We start from the raw sequence: 24,683 nt of genomic DNA, 5'->3' as shown, positions 1-24,683 counted from the left end.
CCCTTGCCAATTTGATTCACCCAATCTATATGTAAATTGAAGTCACCCATTATAACTGTTTTACCTTTGTTGCACGCATTTCTAATTTCCTGTTTGATGCCATCCCCAACTCCGCTGTTAGGTGGCCTGTACACAACTCCCACTAACGTTTTCTGCCCCTTAGTGTTTCGCAGCTCTACCCATATCGATTCCACATCCTCCAAGCTAATGTCCTTCCTTTCTATTGCGTTAATCTCCTCTCTAACCAGCAAAGCTACCCCACCTCCTTTTCCTTTCTGTCTATCCCTCCTGAATATTGAATATTTTTGGATGTTCAGCTCCCAGCATTGGTCACCCTGGAGCCATGTCTCCGTGATCCCAACTATATCATAGTCATTAATAGCTATCTGCACATTCAACTCATCCACCTTATTACGAATGCTTGTTTTTACAACACTCTTACCCCTTATACAATTATGTTGAAAAGTGGCCCTTTTTGATTTTTGCCCTGGATTTGTCTGCCTGCCACTTTTACTTTTCACCTTGCTACCTATTGCTTCTACCCTCATTTCACACCCGGAAGATGCTGGAGTTGTTTATTAACGGTGTTATTAAAAAGCAGCGCATTTGGAAATCAGTGTTAGAATCGGTCAAAGTCAGCGTGGATTTACGAAGGGGAAATCATGCTTGAATGACCTTTTGGAATTTTTTGAGTTTATAACAAGTAGAATGGATAATGGAGAGCCAGTGGATGTGGTGTATCTGGACTTTCAAGAAGCCTTTGACAAGGTCCCACACGAGATTAGTGTGCAAAATTAGAGCACATGGCATTGCGGGTAGTGTATTGACATGGATAAAGAACTGGTTGGCAGACAGGAAGCAAAGAGTAGGAATTAACGGGTCATTTTCAGATTGGCAGGCAGTGACTAGTGAGGTGCCGCAAGGCTCGGTGCAGGGACCCCAGTTGTTTACCATATATATTAATGATTTAGATAAGGGAATTAAATGTAACATCTATAAGTTTGAGGATGACACAAATCTGGGTGGTAGTGTGAGCTGCGACGAGGACGCCAAGAGGCTGCAGGGTGACCTGGACAGGTTGAGTGAGTGGGCAGATGCATGGCAGATGCAGTATAATATAGATAAATGTGAGGTTATCCACTTTGGTGGCAAAAACAAGGGGGCAGATTGTTATCTCAATGGGGTTAGGTTAGGTAAGGGGGAGGTACAGCGAGACCTGGGTGTCCTTGTACACCGGGCACTGAAAGTTGGCGTGCAGGTACAGCAGGCAGTGAAGAAAGCTAATGGCATGTTGGCCTTCATAACAAGAGGATTTCAGTATTGGAGTAGAGAGGTTCTTCTGCAGTTGTATAGGGCTCTGGTAAGATCACATCTGGAGTATTGCATACAGTTTTGGTCTCCTAATTTGAGGAAGGACATCCTTGTGATTGAGGCAGTGCAGCGTAGGTTCACGAGATTGATCCCTGGGATGGCGGGACTGACTTATGAGGAAAGATTGAAAAGACTTGGCTTGTATTCACTGGAGTTTAGAAGGATGAGGGGGATCTTATTGAAACATATAAAATTATAAAATGACTGGACAAGCTGGATGCAGGAACATTGTTCCCAATGTTGGGCGAGTCCAGAACCAGGGACCACAGTCTTAGAATAAAGGGGGGGCCATTTAAGACTGAGGTGAGAAAAAACTTTTTCACCAGAGAGTTGTGAATTTGTGGAATTCCCTGCCACAGAGGGCAGTGGAGGCCAAATCACTTGATGGATTTAAGAGAGAGTTAGATAGAGCTCTAGGGGTTAGTGGAATCAAGGGATATGGGGAGAAGGCAGGCACGGGTTATTGATTGGGAACGATCAGCCATGATCGCAATGAATGGCTGGCTCGAAGGGCCGAATATCCTCCTCCTGCACCTATTTTCAATGTTTCTATGTATTGTGTGCAATTTTGGTCTCCTAATTTGAGGAAGGACATTATTGCTATTGAGGGAGTGCAGGCTAATTCCCAGGATGGCGGGACTGACGTATGATGAAGGAATGGGCCGACTGAGCTTGTATTCGTTGGAATTTAGTAGGATGAGCGGGGATCTTATAGAAACATATAAAATTCTTAGAGGATTGGACAGGGTAGATGCGGGAAAAATGTTCCTGCTGTTGGGAGAGTCCAGAACCAGTGGTCACAGTTTAAGAGTAAGGGGTAGGCCATTTAGGACTGAAATGAGGAATAACGTTTTCACCCAGCGAGGTGTGAATGTGTGGAATTTTCTGCCACAGAAGGCAATGGAGGCCAATTCACTTGATGTTTTCAAGAGAGAGTTAGATTTAGCTCTTCGAGCTAAGGGAATCAAGGGATTATGGGAAAACCCCAGTACGGGGGTACTGATTTCGGATGATCAGACATGATCATATTGAATAGCTCGAAGGGCTGATGGCCTACTCCTGCATCTATTTTCTGTTTCTCTGCCATACTACTACACTACCTCTACAATGCTGCAGGTGGCGCAGTATGTAAATTACTCTCCCAAAATAGCAAGTCCCGGGTCAGGACGAGAGATGAGTTCCGATCCCACTATGGCAGGTATAGGGTTTAAATACAACTAACAGTAACGTAAGAAAGGCGTGGAATAGGCAGACATTTTGCTGAACACTTACGCTTGCTCTGCCAAGGCTTGTAGAAACGCCCAGTTATTAACCATTTTAACTCCCCTTCACATTGCCATACTGATCTTTCTTTCCTGAGCCTCTTTCATTGCCAGTGTGAGATCACATGCAAACTGGAGGAACGGCACCTCATATTCCGTTTGAGTAGCTTACAACCCAAAGGCATGAAGATTGAATTCTCCAATTTTAGGTAACTAACCTACCACACCCTTTGCTTCTTCCCCCCCCCACCCCCTCTCTTCCCTGTACCGCAGTTCCTGTACCGCAGTTTCAGTTCAGTATATTGTTACTTGCACTGAGGTGCAGTAAAAAGCTTTTTGTTGCATGCTAACCAGTCAGCAGAAGGACAATACATGATTAAAATCGATCCTATAAAAGTGTATGTATACATGATAAGAACCAGACGTTTGTGCAAGGTAAAGCCAAAAAAGTCCAATCAAGGATAGTCCGAGGGTCATCAAAGAAGTAGACAGTAGTTCAGCACTGCTCTCTGGTTGTGGTAGGATGATTCAGTTGCCCGAATCTGGCAATGTGTGTTTTCACACTTCCCCAATCAATAACCCGTGCCTGACTTCTCCCCATACCATATCCCTTGATTCCACTTGCCCCTAGAGCTCTATCTAACTCTCTCTTAAATCCATCCAGTGATTTGGCCTCCACTGCCCTCTGTGGGCAGAGAATTCCACAAATTCACAACTCTCTGGGTGAAAAGGTTTTTTCTCACCTCAGTCTTAAATGGCCTCCCCTTTATTCTAAGACTGTGGCCCCTGGTTCTGGACTCGCCCAACATTGGGAATTTTTTTCCTGCATCTAGCATGACCAGTCCTTTAATCAATTTATATGTTTCTATAAGATACCCCCTCATCCTTCTAAACTCCAGTGAATACAAGCCTAGTCTTTTCAATTTTTCCTCATATGACAGTCCCGCCATCCCAGGGATCAATCTCGTGAACCTACGCTGCAATACCTCAATCACAAGGATGTCCTTCCTCAAATTAGGAGACAGAAACTGTACACAATACTCCAGATGTGGTCTCACCAGAGCCCTATACAACTGTAGAAGAACCTCTTTACTCCTATACTGAAATCCTCTTGAAGACCAACATTCCATTAGCTTTCTTCACTGCCTGCTGTACTTGCACGCCAACTTTCAGTGACTTGTGTACAAGGACACCCAGGCCTCTCTGTACCTCCCCCTTACCTAACCTACCCCATTGAGATCAAAATCTGCCCCCTTGTTTTTGCCGCCAAAGTGGATAACCTCACATTTATCTGTATTATACTGCATCTGCCAAGCATCTGCACACTTACTCAACTTGTCCAGGTCACCCTGGAACCTCCTAACATCATCTTCACAGTTCACACTGCCACCCACAATACAATACAATACAATACAATACAATTCAATTTATTGTCATTTGGACCCCTTGAGGTCCAAACGAAATGTCGTTTCTGCAGCCATACATTACAAACAAATAGACCCAAGACACAACATAATTTACATAAACATCCATCACATTGCTGTGATGGAAGGCCAAAAAAACTTATCTCTCCACTGCACTCCCCCCCCCCCCCGATGTCAGAGTCAAAGTCAAAGTCCCCGGCGGGCGATGGCGATTGTCCCGTGGCCATTAAAGCCACGCCGGGTGATGCAAGGTCGCACACCGGGTCTTGGTGTTAGAGCCCCCGGCGTGCGCTCGCTCGCAGTCCCGCAGCCATTCCAAGCCGCGCGGGGCGGTGGTGTAAGGCCACGCTCCAGGAGCTCTTCAACCCCGCAACTCGGGCGGGAGAAGTCGCCGCTGTGGAAGCCCCGAAAAGCGGTCTCCCTCCAGGGACCCGCGGGCTCCCGGTGTTACCGTCCGCCAAACCCGCAGTTGCAGCCACCGAATCTCCGGGGGTCGGGTCGCAGCAGCGTCCACCACCGCTCCACCTGCTCTGGACTCGGCCAGCTCCGCGACGGTGAGGTGAGTAATCGGCACCACAGCCCCCGGTCTTCCTGTTGGAGGCCGCTCCTCGTTGCAGCCCCAACGACAATGGAGACCCGACAAAGAAAAGGTCGGGTCTCCCGTGCAGGGAGAGATTTAAAAGTTACCCCCTCCCCCCCCCACCACCCCCACCCCCCCACACACATACCCCAACAAAAAATAACAAAAACTACATAAAAACATAGACATAAAATAATAAAAACGCAGACGGACTGCAGAGGCCGCTGCTGACGAGAGTCGCGCCGCCCACCCAGTTTTGTGTCATCCGCAAACATGCTAGTGTTATTCCTAATTCCCTCTTCCAAATCATTAATATATTAGGTAAACAGTTGCGGCCGCAACACCGAGCCTTGCGGCACTCCACTCGCCACTGCCTGCCATTCTGAAAAGGACCCGTTCACTCCTACTCTTTGCAAAGTCATTATAGAAGTCACTGTTCATACCGCTGGGGTGCAAACTGCCCAAGCGAAATATGAGGTGCTGCTCCTCCAATTTATGGTGTTCCTCACTCTGGCCATGGAGGAGGGCCAGGACAGAAAGGTCAGATTCGGAATGGGAGGGGGAGTTGAAGTGCTGAGCCACCGGGAGCTCAGGTTGGTTATTGCAAACCGAGCGATCAGAGTGAGGAGCACCGTAAAATGGAGGAGCAGCACCTAATTTTTCGCTTGTGCAGTTTGCACCCCAGCAGTATGAACATTGACTTCTCTAATTTCAGGTAGTCCCTACTTTCTCCTCCCCTTCTCAGCTCTCCCTCAGCCCACTGGCTCCACCTCTTCCTTTCTTCTTCTTCCCACCCCCCCCACCCCCCCCCCCCCCCCCACCCTCACATCAGTCTGAAGAAGGGTTTCGACCCGAAACGTTGCCTATTTCCTTAGCTTCATAGATGCTGCCTCACCCGCTGAGTTTCTCCGGTGTACTTTGTTGGTTGTTGCTTCAATATGGGTGGTCTAGGAGAAGTTGTTGGTGATATTGGCTCCTGAGGAATTTGAAGTTTTCAACCATCTCTACTTTGGCACCTTCAATGCAAGCTGGGGTATGTGCAGCGCTTTGCATCCTGAAGTCGTTCACTATCTCCTTTGTCTTAAGGTTGTTGTCTCGACACCACGACACGAGGTTCTCAATTCCTTCGTGTACTCCATCTCATCATTATTTGATAACCGGCCCACAATGGAGCCCCCATCTGGATGTGCACCCATTTTTCCTATTTCCCCTTACCTGCCATCTCCTTACTCAGGCTTCCAGATCACTCCTATTTTCTCCTTCTCTCATCACCTTTTCATCTTTGGCCTTTATCCAGCAATCTTCCAGTCAAACCCTCCCTTACCTGTATCCAGGTTTTGTTCCACCCCCACCTCGTCCAGCTTTATCCACCATTATAATCAGTCCGAGCAGGATCCCGACCCAAAAGTCACCTATCCATGTTCTTCAGAAAAGGTGCCCAACCCACTGAGTTTCTACAGCACTTTGTGTCTTTTTAAGAATAGGCCATTTGGCTCCTTGAGCCTACTCCATCCAACAAGTTAATGGCTGATGTTCCAATTTCACAGCATTTTCTCATTCTATCCCTTGTACTGTAGCAGTTATTGTGTAAAAATCTATCAATCTCTCATGAATGGATTCAGTAACGGGTTTCTCTCACAACAACATCTAGGTTGAGATACATCAAGGCAGCATTTCTTTCAGAGCATTAATTTTGTATTCTACCAGGCAGATTATATTCAATGGTACACAAACATGCTGGAGAAACTCAGCGGGTGCTTAGCCTGTCCTTAACATCTCATCTCATCAACTTCATTGACTTCAATCCAACGTTTGTAGAAATGATGGCCCAATGTGCAGCATGTAAATTTTTCCCCATAGATAGGTATTTATATTTTGAGTTATTCATGCTGCCATGAAAAGGTTGGGTTAGGATTGAAAGGATGTTGTAAATTGGTAGGATCTATGAATAATTAGAGTCAGCAGAAAATTCCTTCAGCCATTTAAAATGTCAATTTACCTGGGCATATTATGGCTTGGTAATATATGCTACCAAAGTCCACCAGCAGAAAGTACTGAATGTCAAACATCTGCCTTTCTAATTTTTAAACTATGGATTAAGATTTTGGAATATTACCAAGATTTTTAATTGTTGTGTTTATTTGTTGAGTTAACTTAATTAATAAGACTCAGACACCAGTGGGATAGAATTGCCAACCCACACATTTGTAATTAGCTCCCAACTGTGTTCCTGGAAATTCATTAATATAACTGTGCAGATTGCACTAAAGTTGAAATCAGCTTTCATGTGGCTCAACAACTCACCTTGCTGATTCAGCTAAATCGCAGGTTTCAGTGAGTTAATAAAGAAAATGGAAGCGGACAATGGAAACAATGGCAGGTAAATCTATCTAGATACAGGGAGACTTTTGTGAAGGAAAATGTTTCAGAAGGAGATGAGCAAGGTATGCAAGGAGGCAGGCATGGGAACCAAATCCAGGACTCCAGGGCTGGATATGAAGAAACAATTAAAAAAAAAAAAGGAGTGCATGATACATATCAGTTGAGAACCAGGCTGAAAGGAGAATTAAAAAAAAAAAGCAAATTAAGAGAGAATATGCGGATAAAATTAAAGTGAACATAAAAGCTTTCTTGAGGCATGCAGAAAATCAGCGGCAGTAAGAAGAGCCTGAAAAAGTCAATCCAAACTTAGAAACAGAAGGTTGGAATATTTGCCAAGGGAGAGGGAGCTGCCTGTATCTTGGAGGTGGTAGTTTAGTTTAGAGATACAGCATGGAAACAGGCCCTTCGACCCACTAAGTCTGCACCGGCTAGCGATCCCCACACATTAACATTATCCTATACACACTAGCGACAATTTTACATTCGCACCAAGCTAATTAACCTACAAACCTGTACGTCTTTGGAGTGTGGGAGGAAACCAAAGATCTTGGAGTGAACCCACGCAGGTCACGGGGAGAACGTACAATCTCCGTACAGACAAGCACCCCTAGTCAAGATCGAACCCAGGTCTCTGGCGCTGTAAGGCAGTAGCTCTGCCGCTGCCACACTGTGCCACCCAGGTTATTAGAAAGATAAATGGCTATCTTGCTTGATGCTTTCTAGGTTTTTGTGGGCGATTGGGTTGGTGATTGCAGAAGGGCTTGTTTACAGGTACTATTCCTCAAGAGGTACAGGACGGATGCAGGGGGGGGGGGGGGCGAAGAGTAACACGTGACACTCTTGATCAAAAAGGGTTGCAAGGGTTTATATTGGACAACATTGGCAGTGCTGCTGTGGCGACTTCAGGCCCACGTACCAAGTCATCCAACGCCTACTCAGGCGTAGTCAATCGGAACGGAAAAACGGACACTATCCATCGACCGGTTAAAGCCAGCATATGTCGAGAACCAATCGACAACCTCACTCACCAAGCGGGCGAAGTCACAGGACACGAACACTTCCTGTCAAAGACCTCCAACACTGCAGTACAAAACGAGATCAGGCTGTATAATCAATCCACCAGATCGGTACGGGGCAGGACAAAGCCAGGCAGTCGCCACGTTGTGTGACTCAGTGGCTAAGGGGGGAGCTGTGGCGACTTCAGGCCCACGTGGTTTATAGGTACAGCTTGTTCCCAATGCCAAGTAACGAGTAGCGTCGTGTGTGGGTCAAGACCTGAGATTCAAACTCCGAGGTCAGAGGGCATAACGGGCTTATCTGTACAAGAAGAGTTTGAGGAGATTTTTATTAAACAAGGCACAAGGTGTTTGGCAAAGCTTGGTGTTGCTTGTCCTTTACTTTCGGTCGTGAGATTTAATGGATTCTACACTGCCAACTCTCACGCATTGCGCGCTAGAGTCACGCATTTCACGCAATTCTCACGCTCTCACGCTGATCACAGAAATTCTCACGCTTCCAGATCTCCTCCAGTTTTCTGTCGGTCGGTTTCCCGTAAAGAATGAGCAATTTGAATGGCCCATCGCACACTATTAATATGCATAAGCATCTGTCGACAACAATCGATCCGAAGTAAAACTGCTGTCATGGAGCTCCCATACGCCGTATCCCATAGGCTGCATATGTATACGTTCGTTATGCCCACGCCCGCGCAACATGGAATTGTGTAACATCGCCAGATCGAATCTGGGTACGTTATACGTGCAGACGATCTCATCATTGCACTTTGGTGAATTTAGAAGTTCCACGGCTTCATTGACTGACTTTGCACGATACGTATTTTGTTTATGATTACTTTGTTTATTTATCTGTGAAGTGAGTGTGTATTAACTTTATTTTCGGGAATTTAGTTTTAAATGGACAGAAACAAACTAAAGAAGTATCAAGTTAGACTCCCAACTTCTAAGCTTAAGTTAAACGTCGTAGCTTGTCGTATCTTGTTGCGGGTGGACGCAAGTTGACTTCGGTTGTCGTAGGTTGTCGCCTGTGTGGTCGTAGGTGGACGTTCCAAGTCGCGAGGAATTGTGTTGACGGAGCTTGTCGTAGCTTGACATCGTCTAGGTGGTAGCTTGTCGTAGGCATTGTCGTATGGTGGGTCCAGACTTCTCACACTCAAATATAACCCAATGTTGTCTGCATTGGATTGATCTTGTGGTGTAGAAACTTAAACTAGGAAAGAAACATAGAAAAGTTCATGTCAATGAAAGTGTGCGAGCATAGATTAATTCAAGTCAAATTCTATTTGCCTAATCCAACTGAATTTTTACATGAAGAAACAGGGAAAGTTTGTGAATGGAATCCGAGTTGTTTATTTTATCTGAGGCAATGGGTAACATATTTTGATTTATTCTGATTTGTGTGCAGTTCTGTACCACATTGTAGGAAGGCTGAGGTTACAATCGAGAAGGTTGTAATGCGAGGGAGAGGAGCCTGAGGTTGAGGTACCAACGACATAGGTAAAAAAAGAGAAGAGGTCCTGAAAGATGAATTTAGGGAGTTAGGTAGAGAGTTAAGGAGAAGGACTGCAAAGGTAACAATCTCAGGATTACTGCCTGTGCCACGCGACAGTGAGAGTAGGAATGGAGCGAGGTGGATGAGGGACTGGTGCAGTGGGTATGGATTCAAGTTTCTGGATCATTGGGACCTCTTTTGGGGAAGGTGCGACCTGTACAGAAAGGACGGGTTGCACTTGAACTCGAGGGGGACCAATATCCTGGCGGGGAGATTTGCAAAGGCTACTGGGGAGACTTTAAACTAGTATGGTTGGGGGGAGGGACTCAAATTGGGAAAGCTAGCAGTCAGTGTGTGAGGCAGGAGGCAGAGAATGGTAGCACTCTGACCCAAAATGTAGGGGAGAGAAAAGAAAAAGACAATAAACAGAGAATAAGAGAGGGTGGGTTTCTTAAATGTGTATATTTTAATGCTAGGAGCATTGTAAGAAAGGTGGATGAACTTAGAGCCTGGATTGACACCTGGAAGTATGATGTTGTGACGATCAGTGAAACATGGTTGCAGGAGGGCTGTGATTGGAAACTAAATATTCCAGGATTTCGTTGCTTCAGGTGTGATAGAATTGGAGGGGCAAGAGGTGGAGGTGTTGCATTGCTTATCAGGGAAGACATTACAGCAGTGCTTTGGCAGGATAGATTAGAGGGCTCGTCTAGGGAGGCTATTTGGGTGGAACTGAGAAATGGGAAAGGGGTAGCAACACTTATAGGGGTGTATTATAGACCGCCAAATGGGGAGCGAGAATTGGAAGAGCAAATATGTAAGGAGATCGCAGATATTAGTAGTAAGCACAAGGTAGTGATTGTGGGAGATTTCAATTTTCCACACATAGACTGGGAAACACATTCTGTAAATGGGCTGGATGGGTTGGAGTTTGTAAAATGTGTGCAGGATAGTTTTTTGCAGCAATACATAGAAGTACCTACTAGAGAAGGGGCGGTGCTGGACCTCCTGTTAGGAAATGAGACGGGTCAGGTGGCAGAGGTATGCGTTGGGGAACAGTTCGGGACCAGTGATCACAATACCATTAGTTTCAATATAATTATGGAGAGGGTCAGAACTGGACCTAGGGTTGAGATTTTTGATTGGAGAAAGGCTAACTTTGAGGAGATGCGAAAGGATTTAAAAGGAGTAAATTGGGACAGTTTGTTTTATGGGAAAGATGTGGAAGAGAAATGGAGGACATTTAAAGGTGAAATTTTAAGAGTACAGAATCTTTATGTCCCTGTTCGGTTGAAAGGAAATAGTAAAAATTGGAAAGAGCCATGGTTTTCAAGGGAAATTGGACACTTGGTTTGGAAAAAGAGAGAGATCTACAATAATTATAGGCAGCATGGAGTAAATGAGGTGCTTGAGGAGTATAAAGAATGTAAAAAGAATCTTAAGAAAGAAATTAGAAAAGCTAAAAGAAGATATGAGGTTGCTTTGGCAAGTAAGGTGAAAGTAAATCGAAAGGGTTTCTACAGCTATATTAATAGCAAAGGGATAACGAGGGATAAAATTGGTCCATTAGAGAGTCAGAGTGGACAGCTATCTGCAGAGCCAAAAGAGATGGGGGAGATATTGAACAATTTCTTTTCTTCGGTATTCACCAAGGAGAAGGATATTGAATTATGTGAGGTAAGGGAAACAAGTAGAGTAGCTATGGAAACTATGAGATTCAAAGAAGAGGAAGTACTGACACTTTTGAGAAATATAAAAGTGGATAAGTCTCCAGGTCCGGACAGGATATTCCCTAGGACATTGAGGGAAGTTAGTGTAAAAATAGCAGGGGCTATGACAGAAATATTTCAAATGTCATTAGAAACGGGAATAGTACCGGAGGATTGGCGTACTGCGCATGTTGTTCCATTGTTTAAAAAGGGGTCTAAGAGTAAACCTAGCAATTATAGACCTGTTAGTTTGACGTCAGTGGTGGGCAAATTAATGGAAAGGATACTTAGAGATAATATATATAAGCATCTGGATAAACAGGTCTGATTAGGAACAGTCAACATGGATTTGTGCCTGGAAGGTCATGTTTGACTAATCTTCTTGAATTTTTTGAAGAGGTTACTCGGGAAATTGATGAGGGTAAAGCAGTGGATGTTGTATATATGGACTTTAGTAAGGCCTTTGACAAGGTTCCTCACGGAAGGTTGGTTAAGAAGGTTCAATGGTTGGGTATTAATGGTGGAGTAGCAAGATGGATTCAACAGTGGCTGAATGGGAGATGCCAGAGAGTAATGGTGGATGGTTGTTTGTCAGGTTGGAGGCCAGTGACTAGTGGGGTGCCACAGGGATCTGTGTTGGGTCCACTGTTGTTTGTCATGTACATCAATGATCTGGATGATGGTGTGGTAAATTGGATTAGTAAGTATGCAGATGATACTAAGATAGGTGGGGTTGTGGATAATGAAGTAGATTTTCAAAGTCTACAGAGAGATTTATGCCAGTTGGAAGAGTGGGCTGAAAGATGGCAGATGGAGTTTAATGCTGTTAAGTGTGAGGTGCTACACCTTGGCAGGACAAATCAAAATAGGACGTTCATGGTAAATGGTAGGGAATTGAAGAATGCAGGTGAACAGAGGGATCTGGGAATAACTGCACAGTTCCCTGAAAGTGGAATCTCGTGTAGATAGGGTGGTAAAGAAAGCTTTTGGTGTGCTGGCCTTTATAAATCAGAGCATTGAGTATAGAAGTTGGGATGTAATGTTAAAATTGTACAAGGCATTGGTGAGGCCAATTCTGGAGTATGGTGTACAATTTTGGTCGCCTAATTATAGGAAGGATGTCAACAAAATAGAGAGAGAGTACAGAGGAGATTTACTAGAATGTTGCCTGGGTTTCAGCAACTAAGTTACAGAGAAAGGTTGAACAAGTTAGGGCTTTATTCTTTGGAGCGCAGAAGGTTAAGGGGGGACTTGATAGAGGTCTTTAAAATGATGAGAGGGATAGACAGAGTTGACGTGGATAAGCTTTACCCACTGAGAGTAGGGAAGATTCAAACAAGGGGACATGACTTGAGAATTAAGGGACAGAAGTTTAGGGGTAAAATGAGGGGGAACTTCTTTACTCAGAGAGTGGTGGCTGTGTGGAATGAGCTTCCAGTGAAGGTGGTGGAGGCAGGTTCGTTTTTATAATTTAAAAATGAATTGGATAGTTATATGGACGGGAAAGGAATGGAGGGTTATGGTCTGAGCGCAGGTATATGGGACTAGGGGAGAATACGTGTTCGGCACGGACTAGAAGGGTCGAGATGGCCTGTTTCCATGCTGTAATTGTTATATGGTTATATTGTTATATGGTTATATGGTTATAAGGTGCAGAGGAGATTCACCAGAATGTTGGCTGGTGTGAAATGTCTCAGTTATGAGGAGAGGCTGGATAGGCTGCACTTATTTTCCTTTAAGCAGGGAAGGCTGAGGGTGGGGATCCTGATATGAGAGACAATAGACAATAGGTGCAGGAGTAGGCCATTTGGCCCTTCGAGCCAGCACCGCCATTCAATGTGATCATGGCTGATCATCCCCAATCAGTACCCCGTTCCTGCCTTCTCCCCATATCCCCTGACTCCGCTATTTTTAAGAGCCCTATCTAGCTCTCTCTTGAAAGCATCCAGAGAACCTGCCTCCACTGAGGCAGAGAATTCCACAGACTCACCACTCTCTGTGAGAAAATGTTTCCTCATCTCTGTTCTAAATGGCTTACTCCTTATTCTTAAACTGTGGCCCCTGGTTCTCGACTCCCCCAACATCGGGAACATGTTTCCTGCCTCTAGTGTGTCCAAGCCCTTAACAATTTTATATGTTTCAATAAAATTTCCTCTCATCCTTCTAAATTCCAGAGTGTACAAGCCGAGCTGCTCCATTCTCTCAGCATATGACAGTCCCTCCATCCCGGGAATTAACCTTGTAATTGATTGATTGAAAGACATTGATAGTATGAAAGTTTTATTCATGACAGAGGCATGGAAACATAAAAAATAGGTGCAGGAGGAGGCCATTCGGCCCTTCGAGCCAGCACCGCCGTTCATAGAAAGATAGAAAATAGGTGCAGGAGGAGGCCATTCGGCCCTTCGAGCCAGCACCGCCATTCATTGTGATCATGGCTTATCGTCCCCGATTAATAACCTGTGCCTGCCTTCTCCCCATATCCCTTGACTCCACTAGCTCCGAGAGTTCTATCTAACCCTCTCTTAAATCCATCCAGTGACTTGGCCTCCACTGCCCTCTGTGGCAGGGAATTCCATAAATTCACAACTCTCTGCGTGAACAAGTTTTTTCTCACCTCTGTCTTAAATGACCTCCCCTTTATTCTAAGACTGTGGCTCCTGGTTCTGGACTCGCCCAACATTGGGAACATTTTCCTGCATCTAGCTTGTCCAGTCCTTTTATAATTTTATATGCATCTATAAGATACCCCCTCATCCTTCTAAACTCCGGTGTACAAGGACGCCCAGGTCTCGCTGCACCTCCCCCCATTGAAATAATTTAACCCCATTGAGGTAATAATCTGCCCCCTTATTTTTGCCGCCAAAGTGGATAACCTCACATTTATCTATATTATACTGCATCTGCCACGCATCTGCCCACTCACTCAACCTGTCCAGGTCACCCTGCAACCTCCTAACATCCTCTTCACAGTTCACACTGCCACCCAGCTTTGTGTCATCCGCAAACTTGCTAGTGTTGCTCCTAATTCCCTCTTCCAAATCATTAATATATATGGTAAACAATTGCGGCCCCAACACCGAGCCTTGCGGCACTCCACTCGCCCGCCACTGCCTGCCATTCTGAAAAGGACCCGTTCACTCCTACTCTTTGCTTCCGGTCTGCCAACCAATTTTCTATCCATGTCAACATCCTACCCCCAATACCATGTGCTCTAATTTTAATCACCAGTCTCCCGTGCTGGACCTTATCAAAGGCTTTCTGAAAGTCTAGATACACTACATCCACTGGCACCCCTTCATCCATTTTACTTGTCACATCCTCAAAAAATTCCAGAAGATTAGTCAAGCATGATTTCCCTTTCATAAATCCATGTTGACTTGGACTAATCATTTTACTGCTATCCAAATGCCCCATTATTACCTCTTTAATAATTGACTCCAGCATCTTTCCCACCACCGAAGTCAGGCTAACTGGTCTGTAATTTCCTGTTTTCTCTCTCGCTCCTTTCTTGAAAAGTGGGATAACATTAGCTATCCTCCAATCCACAGTAACTGATCCTGAATCTAATGAACATTGGAAAATGATCACCAATGCGTCCACTATTTCTAGAGCCACCTCCCTGAGGACCCTGGGATGCAGACCATCAGGCCCAGGGGATTTATCATCCTTCAGTCCCATTAGCCTACCCAATACTATTTCTCGCCTAATGAAAATTTATTTCAGTTCCTCTACCCCCTTAGATCCTCTGTCCTCCAGTACATCTGGGAGATTGTTTGTGTCTTCCTTAGTGAAGACAGATCCGAAGTACCTATTCAACTCCTCTGCCATTTCCTTGTTGCCCATAATAATTTCACCCGTGTCTGCCTTCAAGGGACCCACATTTGACTTTGCTAATCTTTTTCCCTTAACATATCTAAAGAAGCTTTTACTGTCCTTCTTTATATTCCTGGCCAGCTTCCCTTCGTACTTCATCTTTTCAACCCGTATTGCCCGTTTTGTTTCCTTCTGTTGTCCTATGAAAGTTTCCCAATCCTCTGACTTCCGGCTACTCTTTGCTGTGTTATACATCTTTTCTTTTCATTTTATTCTATCCCTAACTTCTCTTGTCAGCCACGGTTGCCTCCTACTCCCCTTAGAATCTTTCTTTATATTTGGAATGAAATGATCCTGCATCTTCCGGATTATGCCCAGAAATTCCTGCCATTGCTGTCCACCATCATCCCTGCTAGGGTCCCTTTCCAGTCTACCTCGGCCAGCTCCCCTCTCATGCCTTCATAGTCCCCTTTGTTCAACATCAATGACACTTCAGATTTAACCTTCTCCTTCTCAAATTGCAGATTAAAACTAATCATATTATGAACACTACCTCCAAGCGGTTCCTTTACCTCGAGTTCTCTTATCATATCTGGTTCATTGGACAACACTAAATACAGAATTGCCTTATCTCTGGTGAGCTCCATTACAAGTTGCTCTAAGAATCCATCTCGGAGGCATTCTACAAACTCTCTTTCTTGGGGACCTGAACCAACCTGATTTTCCCAATCTACCTGCATATTGAAATCCCCCATTACCATCGTGGCATTACCTTTGTTACATGCCAGTTTTAACTCCTGCTGCAACTTGCACCCTACATCCCGGCTACTATTTGGGGGTCTGTAGATAACACCAATTGGTGTCTTCTTGCCTTTACAATTCCTCAACTCAATCCACAGTGACTCTACCTCGTTAGTCCCTGTCTTCCCTCGCAAGGGACTGAATTCCATCCCTCGCCAGCAGAGCTACCCTCCTCTGCCCACCTGCCTGTCCTTTCTATAGGATGTATAACCCTGAATATTAAGTTCCCAGGCCCGATCCTCCTGCAGCCACGTCTCAGTAATCCCCACAATGTCATATCTACCAACCTCTAACTGAGCCTCATTCATTGTGATCATGGCTGATTGTCCCCAATCAATAACCCGTGCCTGCCTTCTCCCCATATCCCTTGATTCTACAAGCCCCTAGAGCTCTATCTAACTCTCTCTTAAATCCATCCAATGACTTGGCCTCCACTGTTCTCTGTGGTAGGGAATTCCACAAATTCACAACTCTCTGGGTGAAAAAGTTTTTTCTCACCTCAGTCTTAAATGACCTCCCCTTTTTTCTAAGACTGTGGCCCCTGGTTCAGGACTCGCCCAACATTGGGAACATTTTTCCTGCATCTAGCTTGTCCAGTCCTTTTATAATTTTATATGTTTCTATAATATACCCCTCATCCTTCTAAACTCCAGTGAATACAAGCCTAGTCTTTTCAATCTTTCCTCATATGCCAGTCCTGCCATCCCAGGGATCAATCTTGTGAACCTACGCTGCACTGCCTCAATCACTAGGATGTCCTTCCTCAAATTAGAAGACCAAAACTGGACACAATACTCCAGATGTGGTCTCACCAGATCCCTATACAACTGCAGAAGAACCTCTTTACTCCTATACGGAAATCCTCTTGTTATGAAACTGAAATCCTCTTGTTATGAGGCCCCTCGGATCAGAGGGCATATGTTTAAGCTGAGGTCCAAAGGTTTTGGAGGAAGTCTGAGGAATAATATTTTCATGAAGAGGGTAGTTGGAGTCTGGAAAGCTCTGTCTGAGAAAATGGTGGGAAGGTAATCTCTCAAAATTTAATTAGCATCTGGGTGGCCACTTAAAATAACTGGATGTAGAAAGCTTAGGACCAACCGTAAATGGGATTGATATTGATAGAACCTGATTGTCGGCATATAGTAGGCAGAAGAGTCTTTTCTATGCCATTTAACTCCATGACTGAGAACATTTTCTGCTAAAATCATTTTTAGCTAAGGATATACTGGGATAGCATGTTATGCAAGAACATCTTTTTTTTTAAAGGGTAAGATTCCAATATGATGGCTGGTTGATACTGGTTTATTTTAGATTTTACTTTCGACAACATGCAAATTAATTGCAGTAAAGTGTTTCCATACTACTGCGACAAAGATGAAAGTCTTGGGCTGGGACCATTCTTTGAAGCAGTGCACTTTGGAACTCTAACCACAGTTGTACGTTACTGTGGTGCTGTAATATTTATCCAGATTCATATTTTATCAAGATAGAGGGTAATGAAAAAATATTTTATTTTTCCCTCCATTAAAAATCACCAATCAAATAAATATTTTCTCCGCACCAGTCTGGAACCGGCAAGTGCTATAGTGAGAAGCTGCTCGCCGCCAGTGTAACTTAGGTAATCCAACTGAGTAAGTAATTCACTGGATACTAAGTGCAACCTCACTGAACATTAACTTGAGATAGACACAAAATGCTGGAGTTACTCCAGCAATTTGTGTTTATCTTTGGTTTAAACCAGCATCTGCAATTCCATTTTATTACATTTTGAATATTAACTTGTTTTGCATCAACCCAAAGCATAAAATCTATTGGATAAAAATTAGACTTTATTTAATAACTTTTGTATTATTCAGAATCTATCTATTATATAAAAGTCTGTGCCTGTCGCCTGCGGTCCGTCCGGCTGCCTTTCTGCCTTTTGATTCGTTTCCATCGTGTGATGTCACAATGCCCAATGCTCGCAGATGTCCAATCACAATGCCCAATGCTCGCAGATGTCCAATCGGAATGGATCCATTTACATGGCCGGCTGCCGGCTGCATTTCTTCCTTTGATTCACTGCAACTCCGAAACCAGACGCAGAATCGCCGACATCTTTTCAATTTCGGTAGAGATTTCACTTTTCTTTCTAAGTATCCGCTCCTCATTACATTTGGTCGTGTTTAAGTACACGTTTATAATCAAATCCTTCCCCCCCCCCCCCAATATTTCAAAAATAAACTGGCATCTCACCCATAGAATCAGCCCCAGCCCCTGGTGAACGATCCATTGTGTGATGTCACAATGCCCAATGCTCAAATACATTGTTGCCATAGTACAGAGAAGGTTCACCAGACTGATTCCTGGGATGTCAGGACTTTCATATGAAGAAAGACTGGATAGCCTCGGCTTGTACTCGCTAGATTTTAGAAGATTGAGGGGGTATCTTATAGAAACTTACAAAATTCGTAAGGGGTTGGACAGGCAAGATGCAGGAAGATTGTTCCAGATGTTGGGGAAGTCCAGAACAAGGGGTCACAGTTTAAGGATAAGGGGTAAATCTTTTAGGACCGAGATGAGAAAAACATTTTTCACACAGAGAGTGGTGAATCTCTGGAATTCTCTGGCACAGAAGGTAGTTGAGGCCAGTTCATTGGCTATATTTAAGAGGGAGTTAGATCTGGCCCTTTTGGCTAAAGGGATCAGGGGGTATGGAGAGAAGGCAGGTACAGGATACTGAGTTGGATGATCAGCCATGATCATATTGAATGGTGGTGCAGGCTCGTAGGGCCGAATGGCCTACTCCTGCACTTAATTTCTATGTTTCCCTCTCCTCACCCCTCTCCCTCTCCCACCCATCCCTCTCTCCCCCACCCCTCTTCCCTCTCTCCCCCCGCCCCCTTCCCCCTACCCTCTGTCCCTCTTCCATCACTCCCCCTACCCCTCTCCTCCTCCCTCCCCATTCTTCCTCTTCTCTCCCCCCTTCCCCCTCCTCTCTCCCCACTCCTTCCCCTCTCTCCCCCCACCCCTCTCCCCCTCCCTCCATCCTCCCCTCCCTCCCCATCCCCCCCTCCCCCACGTCTCTCTCCTGATCCCCCTCTCTCATCTCCTACCCCGCTCTCCTTTCCCTCCCAAATCTGTCCCGTTTCCTCCTCCTCCTCTCCCCTCTTCTCACCTCCCCTCCCCCTACCTGTGTGTTTGGGGGGTGGTTAATGTGAGTGTGATGCCGCAGCCCCCCCCCCCCGCAAACGCCGTTAGGGAAACAGACCCAACGGGACTGCACTTGGTCTAGTAACATATAAAAGTCCGTTTTTTTTCTAAATTCTGTAAATTGGATTCATAGTGAAAATTATTTGAGTTCATGTTAAATTATTGTAACATGACAAAATAGATTACAGTTTTGAGAACGCGATGTGCTTTTTTCAGTCAATTGTTTCCTTTGTAAGTTATCCAACAGTTTGATTTGATACAAGTATTGAGAATAATTCAATGCTTTCTCTCCTGCATAGTTGCCTGGTTTCATATATTCCAAATATTGAATACAATGGCTGGAAAATCACATGTAAATATATTTGCATTTCTTACCTTTTCCCCTGCTTTACTTCCAGTTCTCTTTGAAGATGGGTCCTTATGCCAAATACCGTCAGTTCAATTCCTTCCACAGATGCTGAGTTTCAGAAGGTCTCGACACGAAACGTCGCTAATTCCTTCTCTCCATAGTCATCCGCTGAGCTTCTCAGGCATTACAGTTCTTGTTAGACTTCAAGTTGGTGCAAAGTAAATAGTTTTGTGGAGGCATAGTGGCACAGCGGTGGAGTTGCAGGGCAAGAGACCCATGTTTGATCCTGACCTTGGATGCTGTCTCGATAGAGGTTGGACGTTCTCCCCGTGACCATGTGGGATTTCTCCGCGTGTTCCAGTTTCCTCCCACATTCCAAAGATGTGCCGTTTGTAGCTTAATTGGCTTCTGTATATTGTTCTCAAGTGTGTAGGGTAGAATTAATGTGGGGTGATCGCTGGTCAGCGCGGATGATGGACCGAAGGGCCTGTTTCCATACCGTATCTCTAAAACTAAAACTAAATGTGCAATTGATATGTACATATTTATAATTAGATACTGTCTATTTAACTTTTCATTTTTATTATCTGATGCCATTTAATTCCAGTTGGTGCAAATTTAGATGTTTATATTGTATATCTGTCAACTCTCATGTTACTCAATGAAAGTTATGTAATTTCAGGATGTGGACAATGTTCAACGCAAAGATTCAACCGCTTCACCGACACACAGTTGCATTCGACCAGCAAGAGTGGTATCGTCCACTTCAGAGGAAGAGGAAGCCTTTACAGAGAAGTTTCTTAAAATTACATGCAGATACATAACTCATGACAAGGTAACCAAATTTCAATTTTAATTTATTCTGAGGTCTCCCTTCTTCACACTGCAACATCGGGCATATAAATGGCATTCAGTGTTTTTGCCCATTTGGCCGTGGAGTAGAAAGGGAGATAACCCGATTTGTGCTTGTGATCATTCAGTTTAGTCAGGTCTGATTGTAATATAACACAGTGTAGCATCTTTTCTATCCTTGCAGTTGAGCAACCGATACTTGATCCAGCGTCTTCTGTCTGTCTGTCGGGTGTATTGAGAGATCGGCCAATGATTGTTGTATCAGCGGTTCTGGGCAGACCATCTATGCTTGTTCACCAGAGACTGTAAGGATGCTGTCCTGACCAACCTAAGGAGCTTACTCTGCCACCTAAATTCTCCCTAATCATGGATCCTGTCCAAATTTCCTTTCAATCAAGATCAATCAACATTTAGATTGACTTCCAAGAAAATTAAGGTCTTGAAAATTCATCATGTCTTAAGAGCAGTGCAGCTAATTTTTTTAAATGTTATTACAAGTTTATCTAGTCAGGCAATGCAATAAGGACATGAACAACCACTGCCCTATCCTGTCCCAGAAAATATTTTATATTTATGTACATCCATACACTTGCAACTGCTATTATTGATTGAGTTATGAAAACCAGCCCATATCGAGTTTTACATTGGTGGTTGACTTTTTGGGCCAGATACCTTTGCTGGCATTCACAAACAATAATCAGTATTTTCACATTGTTACAACGGTGTAAATAACTGCACACATTGGTTACTCCATGGTGAATTCTGTAAGGATAATTGGCTAAAGGGATGGTGCACTGATGAATTTAGCAGACAGTAAACCAAATGACTGGGCAAATAATCCAGAGACACAAGTTTGGGTGCTGTCTTGGCAGGTGTGGAACTGAAAATTGAGTTAATAATCTAGGAATAATCATTGTGTGAACACTTTTTCTTAAAGGCCTTCTAACTATTGCATCATTAATTAAAAGACAAAGTCCAGGATTTATTCAGCTGGTCAGGCAGCACCGGGAGGGACCGAAAAGGCGACTCTTTGGGTCGGGACACGTCTTCAGACACAACACAAGGAAGTGCAGAATTTTAATTAAACACTGCTCATTAGACAATAATAGATTTAAAATACCCTGTAAAATTGAGGTCACTTGGTTTGATAAAACAAAAACAGGAAACCAGTATTATTGAATTGATTGAATTGAATACTTTAAGGTCACATGTGACAAGTCACAGTGAAATTCTTTGCTTGCTGACCCAAGGTATGCAAATAGTCGGCCATAAAGTTGCCAAGTCCCCCTTTGTTCTCCCCCTCCTCACGGTGGTCCCCCCCACACGGGTCCTCTTTTGTTCCTTCCCTTGGCAGCGGCGTCCTCACTGCAACGTGTCCGTCCTCATCCTTTTCTGTCAGTCAGCGCCATCATTGACCGCCACACCGACCTCTCCAATAATGTCGCCGGGTCCTCTCTGACGCCGCTGCGGTGCCGACCCCCAGGCCCCGACCCGCGAGGCTCCACCACTGACCTGTGAGGGTCCGGCCCGTGAGGCCCAGGCTCTGGCCCGCGAGGGTCCAGCATTGGCATCTCAGCTGCACCTCCAGTAGGCGTCAGGAGCACTCATCAATGCTTTTATTTTAAATAAAAATGGTGAAAAGATTCTGCATGTGAGGCGCATTTTTTGAATGCTGAGAGATTGAAAATCACTGAAAATTAACATGCAGATACAGCGAAAAATTATGAAGGTAATTTTAAATTGCCAGTAGGTTTGAGTGCAAGTGTGCAGTAAATCTTACTGTAATTATTTAGGGACCTCAAATGTGAAAGAGAAGGGACGTCCGAAGCCTTATTTAAGGAAGGGTATACTTGTTACAGGGAGATTGCAAGGAAAGTTCATCAGCTGCATTTCCCAGAAGGGAGAGTCACTTCAATCAGGAGAGATTAAACAGACTGGCCCTAAACACAGTTGAGTTTAGAATAAGGAGAGGTCATATTACATCGCGACTTGACAGAGTGTCCAGAACCACGGCTCAAATCGTCTACACTGCTTCATTTTCTCATGCTCTTCAGTTCTAGCAGTGCACATTGATGGGTGTTCCTGTATCAACGTGACCTATATTACCATGCAAAGTTAAAAGGAGGATTGCACGGGGAATAACATAATCTCACGATGTGGAAATTGGGGCATGTATGCAGCTGTGAATAACTCTACATGGTGCCAACATGAAACAGGCTGGAAATGGTCTTAAATGTCATCTCAAAGACACAATGTGCTGGAGTGACTCAGCAGGACAAGCAGCATCTCTAGAGAACATTGATAGGTGATGTTTTGGGTCGAGACCTTTCTTCAGACTGATTGTAGTGGAGGAGTAGAAAGCTGTAAGAGGGGAGAGGCAGAACAAAGCGTGGCAGGTAATAGGTGGGCAGGCGAGGAGGGTTTGGTTAGGCAGATGGTTGCAACAAAGGCCAGATATAAAAGCAGAAGGTGTAAGACAGGATTGGACAGTTGGGGCTTATTTTAAAAAACCTTTGCCTGTGTCCACCTATTACTTCCAAGAAGGGTTTCGACCCGAAACGTTGCCTATTTCCTTCGCTCCATAGATGCTGCTGCACCCGCTGAGTTTCTCCAGCTTTGTTGTGTGCCTATTACTTCCAAGCGTTGTCCTGCCTCTCCCCACTTCCAGCTCTCTTCTTCCCCATCACCCTCCACAATCAGTCCAAAAAAGGGTCACGATCCATGTTCTCCAGAGACACTGCCTGAACTGCTGAGTTACTTCTGTGCTTTGTGTCCTTTTGTGTGTTAACCAGCATCTGCAGTTCTTTGCTGCTACATCTTAAGTTTCATTTCACTCCAGATGAAGTTCATTTTCAATTGTGCAACAATACCTGGATCAATATGAGAATAGGCCATATATTTGCAGGTGAAACACATAGAATTAGAGAAAGTATGCACCAGTCTCATTTGTCTGCTTTTGACACATAGCCCACTAAACACATCTTATCTATCTATCTGTCCTTCTCTCTGGGTCTCTCATAATTTTATACAGCTTCAGTTAAGTCTCAGAGTGTAGGAAAGAACTGTAGATGCTGGTTTAAACCGAAGATAGACAAAAAAAATGGGAGTAACTCAGTGGAACAGGCAGCATCTCTGGAGGGAAGGAATGGGTGATGTTTCGGGTCGAGACCCTTCTTCAGACCTTTCTTCAGTAAAAGGCATTTACCCACCTTTCATCATCATCCCACCTGCTCCAAATCCCACACTTCCTTTAATCCTTATGATTCCCTGAGGCCTCCTCTAATCCAATCAAACTTTGATGTGAAGGTTTTGATCTTCACTATTAGTGTCTACCAGCAATCTCCTTACCCTGCCCCCCATCTCCACGCAAAACAGTTACTTAACAGACTACTGTCTCTGATACCATATAACCATATAACAATTACAGCACGGAAACAGGCCATCTCGGCCCTTCTAGTCCGTGCCGAACACTTACTCTCACCTAGTCCCATCTACCCGCACTCAGACCATAACCCTCCATTCATTACCCGTCCATATACCTATCCAATTTATTTTTAAATTATAAAATCGAACCTGCCTCCACCACTTCCACTGGAAGCTCATTTCACACAGTTACCATTCTCTGAGTAAAGAAGTTCCCTCTCATGTTACCCCTAAACTTTTGTCCCTTAATTCACAAATCATATCCTCTTGTTTGAATCTTTCCTACTTTCAATGGAAAAAGATTATCCACGTCAACTCTGTCTATCCCTCTCATCATTTTAAAGACCTCTATCAAGTCCCCCCTTAACCTTCTGCGCTCCAAAGAATAAAGACCTATCTTGTTCAACCTTTCTCTGTAACTTAGGTGCTGAAACCCAGGCAACATTCTAGTAAATCTCCTCTGTACTATAACCATATAACAACTATATAACAATTACAGCACGGAAACAGGCCATCTCGGCCCTACAAGTCCGCGCCGAACAATTTTTTTCCCTTAGTCCCACCTGCCTGCACTCATACCATAACCCTCCATTCCCTTCTCATCCATATGCCTATCCAATTTATTCTTAAATGATACCAACGAACCTGCCGCCACCACTTCCACTGGAAGCTCATTCCACACCGCTACCACTCTCTGAGTAAAGAAGTTCCCCCTCATGTTACCCCTAAACTTCTGTCCCTTAATTCTGAAGTCATGTCCTCTTGTTTGAATCTTCCCTATTCTCAAAGGGAAAAGCTTGCTCACATCAACTCTGTCTATCCCTCTCATCATTTTAAAGACCTCTATCAAGTCCCCCCTTAACCTTCTGCGCTCCAGAGAATAAAGACCTAACTTATTCAACCTATCTCTGTAACTTAGTTGTTGAAACCCAGGCAACATTCTAGTAAATCTCCTCTGTACTCTCTCTATTTTGTTGACATCCTTCCTATAATTGGGCGACCAAAATTGTACAC

At 44.4% G+C, this 24,683-nt stretch overlaps 1 protein-coding gene across 3 annotated transcripts in view; it reads left to right on the top strand.

Moving 5' to 3' along the window:
- Window positions 1-24,683, top strand: part of oxr1 (oxidation resistance 1) — a 420,907-nt gene that overhangs the window by 279,461 nt on the left and 116,763 nt on the right. For all 3 annotated transcript variants that reach the window (XM_033020271.1, XM_033020272.1, XM_033020274.1), the window contains one exon: window positions 20,077-20,229. In XM_033020271.1, coding sequence (XP_032876162.1) covers window positions 20,077-20,229 — 153 coding nt within the window. The remainder of the gene's footprint in view (window positions 1-20,076; window positions 20,230-24,683) is intronic.

The sequence above is a fragment of the Amblyraja radiata genome, chromosome 4, assembly GCF_010909765.2.
Source record: "Amblyraja radiata isolate CabotCenter1 chromosome 4, sAmbRad1.1.pri, whole genome shotgun sequence".
Classification (NCBI taxonomy): domain Eukaryota; kingdom Metazoa; phylum Chordata; class Chondrichthyes; order Rajiformes; family Rajidae; genus Amblyraja; species Amblyraja radiata.
This window is presented reverse-complemented; position numbering and strand designations above follow the sequence as displayed.